The sequence below is a fragment of the Aspergillus lentulus genome (assembly GCF_001445615.1).
Source record: "Aspergillus lentulus DNA, contig: Alt16, strain: IFM 54703, whole genome shotgun sequence".
In the NCBI taxonomy this organism is placed as follows: domain Eukaryota; kingdom Fungi; phylum Ascomycota; class Eurotiomycetes; order Eurotiales; family Aspergillaceae; genus Aspergillus; species Aspergillus lentulus.
Window position 1 is genome coordinate 4,222,330 of NW_028322113.1, and position 10,825 is coordinate 4,233,154.

At 51.5% G+C, this 10,825-nt stretch overlaps 5 protein-coding genes across 5 annotated transcripts; 1 reads left to right on the top strand and 4 right to left on the bottom strand.

Annotated features, from left to right (window-relative positions):
* Positions 1–41: 41 nt before the first annotated feature.
* ALT_8829 (putative L-cystine transporter) lies at positions 42–905 on the bottom strand (the record flags this gene model as incomplete). Its single annotated transcript, XM_089600482.1, has 3 exons — positions 42–401; positions 468–588; positions 655–905. The coding sequence occupies 3 exons, from the start codon at positions 903–905 to the stop codon at positions 42–44; spliced, it is 732 nt and encodes a 243-aa protein (XP_089455375.1).
* A 955-nt stretch (positions 906–1,860) lies between these two features.
* Positions 1,861–4,219, top strand: ALT_8830 (cytochrome b561 domain-containing protein; the record flags this gene model as incomplete). Its single annotated transcript, XM_033558604.1, has 3 exons — positions 1,861–2,011; positions 2,069–2,436; positions 2,504–4,219. 3 exons carry the CDS (start codon positions 1,861–1,863, stop codon positions 4,217–4,219), a joined length of 2,235 nt encoding a protein of 744 aa, XP_033414495.1.
* A 1,047-nt stretch (positions 4,220–5,266) lies between these two features.
* On the bottom strand, positions 5,267–7,438 carry npl4 (nuclear protein localization protein 4; the record flags this gene model as incomplete). The annotated part of the gene is made up of 4 exons (XM_033558605.2): positions 5,267–5,533; positions 5,621–7,079; positions 7,138–7,268; positions 7,337–7,438. The coding sequence occupies 4 exons, from the start codon at positions 7,436–7,438 to the stop codon at positions 5,267–5,269; spliced, it is 1,959 nt and encodes a 652-aa protein (XP_033414496.1).
* Positions 7,439–8,307: 869 nt separating this feature from the next.
* Positions 8,308–9,108, bottom strand: pst2 (putative NADH-quinone oxidoreductase Pst2; the record flags this gene model as incomplete). Its single annotated transcript, XM_033558606.2, has 4 exons — positions 8,308–8,409; positions 8,477–8,873; positions 8,937–9,022; positions 9,082–9,108. 4 exons carry the CDS (start codon positions 9,106–9,108, stop codon positions 8,308–8,310), a joined length of 612 nt encoding a protein of 203 aa, XP_033414497.2.
* Positions 9,109–10,060: 952 nt separating this feature from the next.
* On the bottom strand, positions 10,061–10,825 carry yth1 (cleavage polyadenylation factor RNA-binding subunit YTH1; the record flags this gene model as incomplete). Its single annotated transcript, XM_033558607.1, has 1 exon — positions 10,061–10,825. One exon carries the CDS (start codon positions 10,823–10,825, stop codon positions 10,061–10,063), a length of 765 nt encoding a protein of 254 aa, XP_033414498.1.

Sequence of the window (10,825 nt, forward strand, 5' to 3'; positions counted from 1 at the left end):
AAAGGAGCATAATATGTAGGTATATATCAAGTAGAAAATGGTCAAGCGCTAGCACCTCTTGGGTCCGACAATAGGGGAGTGACAAGGTCCGGATGGCGATTGATCTTGCCTTCCATGGAGTCTCTGTAAAGGATATAGTGCTGCACAATAAAGACCAAATCAAACAGAATGGTCACGTTTGACAATAAGAACTTCACGGGGTTTCCGGTAATACCACTCCAGTCGCTCTGAAACGAAGAATCCAAAACTAGTTGCAGAAGGGAAAGGACCCCACCAGTCAAGTCGAAAAGTATCTGGGAGATACTCCACCCCTCTGTGGACTTTCTTTTATAATTGACCCATGCTTGAGGGACATATTTCACAATGGTGATGATCAACTTCACGTAGGAGAGAGCGTAAATCTAGAATGCGGAGTCAGAATCGACAAAATCTCCTATATGTCTTTTTTAAATCCCCAAACCACTTACCACGTCAATCCATGCCCAGGTGGATGGGTCATATCCTCCGTCAGGGCTCTTGCCCAAAACAATGCAAACTACTATACCTATCGCGGCAATGGAGCCCCAGAAGAGGCCAAGAACCGGTTTACTAACGGTCTGGAAGCGGGAGACTTTAAAACCCCAGATCTTAGGCCAAAATTGTGTATAAACTAACGTGCTGAGGATGACAGCATGCAAGGCAAAGGCAAAGTCGTTGAAGCGCACTGTCGACTCCTCATCCGAAGGGTGACGGGCAGCATATTGCCGCCGGATCACAGGAGAGTAAAGAAAGGCAGAGGTATATGCTGTGTAGCAGACGAAGCCCAGTACGTTGATGGTGGGAAAGTCAATGGCCAACCCGACTGTTGAACGTCGTCGAAAGTTACTGATCGGCTGGGGATAAAAGGACGCCGACCAGCAAAACATACTTGCTCATTAGGTCAGCAACCGGCAGTATTTGGGGATAGAAGCCTCCAGGAGATACGTCTGCCCCAGATTGACTTGGAAGCACGCAGTCACATACTATATCCATCCTAACAGGCTATCAACGGCTTATCAGTAATGTCAGTAGTATCAGGGAAAATCGATACTCACCGTGAGAGAGCCCTCAAGAAGATCTCGAGCTGAGAAGACATATCTCTACAGTTCGCCTTGCGTTGAGAAGAATCATAAAAATAACGAAATAGAATGACGTTGAAATGCTGAAAAGATTATTAAAGGACAATGAGAATCAAGGGACTGAGGACAATCACCAACCGACCCACGGGTCCAGCTGATAAGAATCATAAGATAACCTAGGCACACGACAAATCCATAAACAGCAGGCGGTGTAGATAATAGTAGCTGAGTCAGCGGTTGGTTGCTCGGGATATGAGTTGGCACACTAAACCCGAATCGGCAAACAGTTGTTACGCTGATCGGACGCTTACTCCTTCAGCCGCCCCAGCATCCAGCCATCTGCTCCCTTCCAGAGGCTGATTATTATTATTGTCAGTATTGCTTCATTGACGCTGATTCTGGTAAGACCCTTCATCTTGCATATTTTCCTTTTTGATGTTTTGTCTGACACCGTATGTGGCATTCCTTCCAGCCTTTTCATTCTATCGTCTTGTCCCCGCTTCGATCGTCCTCACCGCCAGCCTCACGAGTATACAGAAGTAAATATACCATCCACGACATTTCAGAAGTCAAATGTCTTCCATTTCTTGGGTCTGGTGAGCTAATTGACAGTCACAGCCAACCGTCCAGCCCGCTTCTATTGTGTTTCCTTTAAGCGCATGGTGCATTCTTCGGAGTGGGGGATCTAAATAGATCTCCTTGGTGGTTCCGGCATTCCCCTGTCTCGCAGGTCGCTGTCGCGAAGAGGGTGCGTACGGAAATCATGTCGTCAAATTCGGACCTTACGCCTCCGGGGAGCAGCACGTATGCCTCCAATACATTGCATGTCGGAGATGGAACATGGGACTCGGGTCGCGATACGTTTCTTCTACCCAACTTGATGGGCGTGAACTTTGAGACTATGCGATACAACGGTGAGTGGAGTCGCATACTTTGTGTGAACGTCAAGCTTTTTCTGACATACATTCCAGGCATGGGAAACCGGTTCCGAGATATGCCCCAGTACCGGACGTTGATAATCGCTCATGGTGTCATTGCAACAATTGTGTTCCTCGGTTTGGTGCCCATATCCGTCCTAATCATACGATATTATTCGCGATGGAGCCCTTTCTGGGCTTTTAAACTTCATGTCTGGTTCCAGGTTCTGACACTCCTACTGAGCACTGTGGTCTTTGTCCTCGGATGGTTTGCCGTCGGGCCTGAGAGAAGTCTCACGAACCCTCATCATGGCATAGGGCTAGCGATCTACGTCATGGTTATTTTCCAGGTATTATGGGGGTATCTCGTGCACAAGATTGAGAGTAAGCGGAAAAGATACCATGTTCCGCTGAAGCTAGTTGTGAGTTGCGGCGAACAAAGCCATTGTCTATTCATACCTTGGCACCTTTCAGCTGATTTGCCCATAGATCCATCGGTGGATTGGTCGTGCTCTTGCAATCTTAGGTCTAGTGCAGATTCCCCTGGGACTCACCCTTTATGGCTCCCCGAAATCCTTGTTCATCCTATACTCAATAGCTGCTTTCGCACTTCTGGCAGCATTCTTCGTTCTCTCGTACCTGTACGATTCTGAGGGGTATCCCACAGGGAGCGAATACGACGCTCGGCACAGCTACGTTTCAGGCCCATCAGGCGTCGAAGATCGACGTCATAGCAGCTTTGGCCGCTTGGCCGCGGCAGGAGCGGCAGGAGCGGGTCTGGCTGAGCTTTTTCGACGCCGCTCACGACCGAAAGAACGTCACGAAGACTCCCAGATGTCTTATTCGGAAGACAAGTACTCCGATGAGGAGTCACGTCGTGGTGGCTGGGGGAGCAAGCTTCTCAAACTAGGAGCTATCGGTGGTGGTGCGCTTCTTGTCAAACGATTGTTCGACAGAAGGCGCGATCGAGATAGTGATACGGAATCTGGTCGCTATAGTCGGGCGCACACACGAACTGATAGTATGACAGAAGCCACAATGAGTAGGTTGGAGGACGGACGACGACCAGAACCGAGCTATCAGACTCCTCTCAATCGGCCACCAAGCAGACCGCCAAGCAGACCCCCTAGTAGACCACAAAGTCCGGGATCGTCTTATTATTACAATACGACATATCTGACAGAGCCAGAGCCACAGCCATCTCATGGAGTTCGTAACGCCTTGTTCGGTGCTGGAGCTTTCGCGGCTCTCCGCGGTCTCTTTAAGCGTCGGAATAGAGATGACGAGCAACGGCGAGTGGAGGAGATGCGCCGTCATGATATAGAAGAGGAGAGAATCGCTCGAGCAAACAGTAAGCGGCGATATACAGGAGACGGCTTCTACCCACGAAAGCACAGAAGGGCCGACTCCTACACCGCTACCGATCTCTCATCGACTGACATGACCCGCCCACCGCGTGGGCCTCTGCGCGGCGAATCCGCTATATCTGCCGGCCCCGCGACACCTGGACCCGTGGACGTGCCACATTCCGGTGCCCCTCCTGCCCCGCCAATTCACCAAGAGCCAATCTCAGAGATGCCAACTCCCGTCCAGTCTCGACATGAGCTGCCGGAGGTGGCCACTGGTCTGGTAGCCGGAGCGGCGGCCATGAATGCCTCGTCCAGCCATCACCGTCAGCGCAGTACAAGTAGACCGCGGGACGACCATGTGGAATCTCCACCTGTGTCAGTCAAAGTGAAGATGCACAATGACGGCCGGCACGTCACTCTGAGGAGACTGACCGAAGAAGAAGCCGCTGCCAGTCGTGAAGCACGACGGAGGGAGAGAAGAAACTCACGTCGTCGCGCCGGAAGCGCGAGTTCTTTATCGGGAAACGAAGGTGGCTACGATCGATGGCGCCGGGTGGAGGAACTCGAGCGTCAGCAGCAGGAACAAATCCAACGTGAGCAGCAGGCGGCCGCGGCTGCAGCCGATTCTCCTGCTCCTTTGGGAGGTGCTCCTCCCCCATCATTTGTCCCGCCCTCGAGTCACTTTTCTCCCCCACCTCCCCCTGTACCCTCCAGCTTGCCCTACGGCAGCATCGGGTCCCCGGGCACATTTACCGGCACCGATGCCAGTGGCGACTATGCAAACAATCGCCGGCGAAGACGAGCGGAAAGAGCTCGAGCTCGGCAAGAAAGACAACAAAGTGTTGATTTCACATGATTGAGCATCGTGGACGGAGTGGCTGCAGTGCTTACCGGCCTCATTATCATTGTACAGAAAGTGTAGTGCACTATTGCAGTATGCTAATATCCCGCCTTTACCCCCTTTTCGATGTCACTGTCTTGTCGCCCTTGTTTTCTTCACCCCAAATAATGAAATATGTCTACCTCATGAAAGCGTTGGAATTCTTATCCTCTCGACCCCTTGGTTCTATCGACGTCCCTGATTTCCCTTCCCCTTTTCATGCACTCGAACGACCCTCCTCACCCGCGAATGCTTGATGATCACATGAATTTTATGGTTTGGGACGATTATGTATTTGGCAAAAGAAATGTGGCGGTCCACCTTTTTTCACTTGGTTGTTTATATGTTGATATTCCCCTGTCCTATGTATCCCAGCATCGCTTTTAGTTAGACGTCCTCGGCCACATTTTGGCTGCTTATGCTTGGAAGGCGGCTCTCTCATCAAATGTCTCTTCCTGTGTATTACTCGCCATATAGTAATGATGCTAAAGCATTGCGCTGTTTTGGCAGACACAAGTAAAGCAAAAACGATTTGCAGCTCTAATTCTGTTCAACTTCTACACAAGGGTTAATGGCTTCTCACATGTGAAGATGCAGTATATTGGTCGACCTCTATCTAGAATTTAACTCCCGAGAACGAGAAACCATTTTGTCTTCACCAGAGGCTAAGAAAACCAAGCCTTTCTTAACCAGTAAAGCCCGAGATGATGCGACGGGACGTCATGGCGATTATGCACAAGGCTATAGATGTAGACCCGTCTTCACATGCTGAAGGCGAGGAATGCTTGGTGGAGTCATATACGCATGAGCTGACAGAGGGTTTGGGATGGAGAGTCGAGAAGGCGGCAATGGTTGAACACCAGATTGTCGGTTGGGTGAACGGGGTAGTGGACAGTGGCAGGCACAGGATGTTGTATTGATATCCTCCTCGCCGCGGGACATAAGCCAAAGGCTGTTTCTTGGCCAGAAAGCAGGGGTTCAGATCCAGGCTGGCGGCGGAGGAATTATCGAGCTATCGAGCGGTCACTCTAGGCTAGCTCCCTTGAACCTCTTAGCAAGCTGTTCACTCTCTGACTTGGGAGATTCAGGTCTTGAGGAAAGATGACGTTTCCCATGTTGGGACAATGGGCGTGGAGGATCGGCCGGGTTTAGCCAGGGGCGCTTAGGGGGGCGCTCACCACTTTCCTGAAGAACAGTAACCAGGGTAGCCCAGCCGGGGGTGTTTAGCAGCTTCAGCCCCTCTGTGGGATCATGGGTCGCCGCGACGCGGCACAGCAGTGCTTCCTCCTCCTGTAAATTCATATGTTAGGAAACACTGGCAAAGGCTTGTGAAGCCAGGCTCAAGCTGATTGAGCAATCTGATACCGCCACACTTACCTTGCTGAACATGGATAGCGAATGCAGGAAGCACAGAAGATGGAAATCTGACACTTCCCGAATTGCCTTGTCTGGATCACCGTGGGATACCAGCTTCTTCGCGACATGGCGTAACTCCTGACTCTCGCCGATGACTTCCCGGTTCTCAATGGGAAAAGTGCTCGCAGAAAACATAGGAGACGCCTCGGTAGGGAAACCATGCGTCAGGGTGACTAGTAGGTACTCGACAGGAAAGCTGGGTTTGGCGTTTTGCTGAGCACTCACGCCGTACTCGTTGATCTTCCGGTAGAAAACCTCGGGGATATATCGCGACTTGTTGTCCGTATCGTCGTCTTCCGACTGCACCAGCATGACGGAGGGCTCGGCGGATGGTTCAACAATATCCGCCCTCACCATCTCAACAGCGGAGATAGAGGCCTGGTATGAGCTGACAGTGATGGCACCCTCTTCGTCGCCACTCAGCACGCACGTCACAAAGTTCGAGCCAAAACGACCGGTTCGACTCCACTTTGACGCTTTAGGATGTTTTGCCTGCATCCGAGATGCGAAGGCAATTTCCAGTGATGATAGGTAGTACGAGTCGATATGTCGCTTGCATATCACAGAACCATCTCCGCGTCCCGCATCGAGCAGGTCAGTGAAGATGACGCCGACTTTCTCAAGTCCACATTGACGAGCTACTTCATCCACCTCCTTCTCATTCGGCCATTCGTGAAGCGTTATCCCGTCTATTTCATCCACCTGTGGCGGTTCATAGATCGCCTGTACCACCGCCTTGATACCCAGAGGTACCTCGGCATATTCTTCGTATGTGCCGTACAGAAAACCCAACCTCTGGGCGCCCGATTTCCGCCAGAAGTCGAGCAATGAGTTAATCAGGTCGGGTGAAGCAAACTCCACGTGGTCGACCATGCGGAACTCCTGAGGCTGTAGACTAATCGCACTCGGTTGACACTTAGTACAGATCCCTTCAGGCCACGGCGGATGACCAGAGGGACAATCGCGCCGTACTCGGTAGTAAGGCTCATTGAGAGGCGGCATGAACGAGCTCTTCAGCTCGGTTTTGTTGGTGGTTGCATTGACCTTCCGCATGTATGAGTGAAACGATAGGTGCTTGATCTTCTTCTCCGCGAGGTACTTGGGGTCGTAGGGCTCGAGCGGCATGCAGTAGTCACACATGCCTTTGGGGCCGTGTTTACACATCTTCGGATCACGGGGACGGTAAATTTTCCCGTCCTTCTTGTCCAGCATATCGTCCAGCGGCGATTGTTGCACAACTTCCCAGGGATTCTTGATCGTCGCCGATGGGGAGGTGGGAGGGTGAAATGTGACAGTCTCGGTTTCTGGCACCGGCGCTCCGTTTAGACGCCGTGATACATCTGCCATGACATGCTTGTGGGCCGGAGCAGCCTGCGATACTTGCTTATCCTGGTAGCCAATGAAGAGCTTGTCCCCGTGCCTTCGAGCCAACAGTCGTCAGCCAAAGCCAAGTACACCACTGCTGACTGAATACTCACTTCAAACCGACGCGCTCAATCGAGACCCCAGCGAGATCCTTCAACTGTCTTTCTTGACCGCCAGTGCCGATGGGTTTGTTGGACAGCACGAGCGAGGAAGGTTCAACATCTTTGGGGAGGTTCTCTAGGATCTGTCAAAGATAAGAGGGTCAGCAACTGTGAACTCTATGCTATGCTGGCCACAGACGATAAGACATACCTTCTCCTGTAGTGAAGGAAACTGCTCTTGCGGGCTGACACTGAGGCGGAACTGGCCGTTGCGGCTCTCAAATCTGAGGATGATCGGCCGCGCAGCCGCCATGTTTGGAAGAGAAGTCGGTCGGCGTATCGGGATGGTTGTTGAGAGTAGTGTGGTCTCATAAGCTCGTGCCGGGAGGGACTGCGAAGAATCAGGTTGTTGTTGACTAGTTTTCGCTCAACGGAGACGATTGAGTGAGGCAGGAGGTAGCAAGAAAGTTGTGAGGTGTGAGGTGTGAGAGCTCCAGTGGAGGTGGTTTATTCAAGGCGGGCGAAGGCAGCCGGAGCTCTATCGTCATCGCCCGTCACGCTGTTACCGGTCTGTTACACTGCAGCCACATTGCAGGTCAATATTTTGTGGTAGTTATGGTATTGGAATTACAAATGCTATCTGGAGAGTAACCACCTTACTGATGTTTAATGATTACTCTCTCTCCCCTGTTGCTCTTCCTTGTCATCTTCTTCCTTTTTCCCTTTTGTTTGCAGGTCTTTCGGGAGATGTGTTGTGGTACTATCTGCATTAACGGACAAGGTTCAGACAAGCTTGTCCACTGATCCCGATCCCTCCAACATTCTGACATCAAGGTGCCCGAGCTGATCTGTGAAAATGCTTTAATGCGTATATATGGATATCCTTTAACATAACTACATACATACATATATCTATTGCAGATATTGACCTCCCAATCCAATGACGCCATTTGCAACAAAGAAGAACAAGTCATTCATGACAAAGAACAAAGGGGTATATATCGAAATTAACTATGAGATAGTGCACTTGGGAAGACCACAAGGTCCCTCCTTGCTCTTCTCTTTCTTCACCCCTTGTGTGCCTTGTACATTGTCCTGTCCACTCTGCGCAGGCTTGGGAGTGGCCTCAGTCTTGGCTTGCTGTGCTGCCGCTGCAGGCTTCACGTCCTCGCCACCATGTAGTCACGCGAAGTTGACCTTGGCGACGGTCTCGTAGAAAGCCTTGCCCTGGGCCTCGGCGATCGAGAGCTCCAGCTCAGTGGGCTGGCGGGAGCCGTCGGCACCCTAAATGACAGGGGTCAGTAACAAACCTCTCGCTTGATCGAGACGAACGAGGGAAAGGATAGCTTACAGCAAAAGTACCAGCACCCCAAGCGCTACCGCCGTGGATCTCCTCCAGGTTGGCGAGCTGAGGGAAGACGGTCTTGTAGCCGAGAGGGACGTAGATGAAGCCGTGGTGGGCGATGGTGCTCATGGCGGCAATGGCAGTCGACTCCTGGCCACCACCGAGGGTACCGGTGGAAACGAAGAGACCGGCGTACTTGCCCCAATAGCCACCAGAGGCCCAGATACCACCGGTCCTGTCCCAGAAGGTCTTCCACTGAGCGGGGAAGTTACCGTAGCGAGTGGGGATACCGAAAAGGACGGCGTCGTAGTCCTTCAGAGTGTCGGCTTCGATGACGGGGTAAGACGACTTGGGAGGAGCGTGCATTTTGGCGAGGACGTCATCGGAAAGGGTCTCGGCGATCCTAAAAACAGATACTGGTCAATCACTGTGCGATTAAAGTACACGCCGAAGATCAAAGACATACTGGAAGATGTCGACCTGGCCACCAGCCGACTCAATACCCTTCTTCTCGGCTTCGGCCAGCTTCAAGATATGGCCATACATGGAGTACTGCGCAGTTGACCAATTAGCAAGCGCTAAGTGTCAAAAGGTCAAGGAGGGTCACATACAAAGACGATAGCAACCTTGGGAGCCATTGTGACTGATTGGAAGTGTCCGAAGCGAACAGGATACTATAGTACAGGTTCGTAGAAGTAGAGACTTGTCTGTTGAAAAATCACAGAGGACCTTTGCAGAGGCTTTATATCTATGCGAATGGAGGAAGCTCTCGACCTCCTCTTAAGGTACCCTCCAGTACTAGTGCCCCTCACTTAAGAATTTGGGAGATTCTGGATTATGCGATCCTTCACTGCTGCATCCGTAATCGATTACAGAGTCCCCGTCGTTGAAAAGAAAGGCACGCTGATTCGTCGATTGCGCCATTCCAGGACCCGTCCCTCAGGCTCCGCTGTCAATCAGCAATCCAGTCTTATCATTCCAGGGCCCACCGCTTAGTCCAAAAGCAAATCAGGAACTGTCCCTAGACATGGTGCCCCGTTAGATGATTCTTACACATTTCTGACAAAGATTTGCTGCGGGGATGAATCCCTAAGGAAAACACCTTACAAATGCCCCGATTCTTTGGAATCTTCGAGCAGTGGTCTTTCTCGAGCGCATTGCTGAATGATTCCTTAATAAGACTTTATCAAGAATGCCGATTAGGGAGCTGATGATAAGCTGAAAGGCGTGAGAGAACGTTGCAATTAACCATCGTCCAGCTAGTCATGATGTCATACATTAAACTTTTGATCTCCCCTATCCTTACTTCGAAGAAGTCAACCGTTCTGAAACGAACGCAAAAGCTACCGGTAGTATTTTCCTACGGTTGTGGTGGTATTAACCTACCACATCAGGGCAGAAGAGCGCATTGCAATCCTTCAGAAACTCTACTGCATTGACACTATGAGTATATACGTCATTAACACATTTTATAACTTCAAATTGGGTATCTTAACGACCTGCAAAAGCTTCTGAAAGTAAGGGAAACCAGCCAAGTTCCATATAAGAGCCGTAAGGTAAACTCCCATGCCGGATACAGACAGCCTGATTCTACCCCCGTCCACGTCCTCGATATCGCCCGCGCATGAAGCCACCTCCACGGCCACGCTCGCTCCTCCACTCTCGTTCCCTTTCCTTCTCTCTCTCCTGCTCCTCTCGGATGAGAGCCCTTTCCCGTTCCAATTCCTCCTCGGTCTTTTCAACTCTCATGGTAGGTTTGGGGAGATTCTCCGACCAGCGCGGATGAGCATCGGAGCACGCTTTACCCTCCGGGCAGAATCCCGCCAGGTAGTATTTGCAAAGCCGTCGCCGAACATGTCGCTTGGCGCACAAGGGGCCCAGCTCGCAGAAGCCCTGATCGTAGTTCTCGCAGGGCGGCAATCGCGCTTGTTCCCGCACGTGCTGGTATAGACAATCATCGCCGTTGGGACAGTAGCCAGATCGCGAGAAGGACTGGCATTCCGGCATGCGGCGGAGGTTGTATTCATGAAGATATTCGCATTTGAGACCTTTCTTGCAGAGCCCCTTGAGGAAGTGTTTGCAGACTAGGGAGCCATGTGTTGTAGAAGGCGCCAGCCCGGACGCTGTTGTTGTTGATGTCGTTACCCGCGAGGGTGTGGGATGGCGATCTGGGCAGGCAGGGCCTAAGGGGCAATGTCCTTCACTGTAGGCTTTGCAGACGGGTACATCGCTCGCGAGTCCAAAACCGAAGCTTGTGCGGAGGAAGGGAGTGAAGGAGAAGTTATTGTAGCTCGGATCTCGAGAGCTATCGGTGGATAAAATCCGTGCCGCAGCAGATTTGACGTCTGCTGTCAT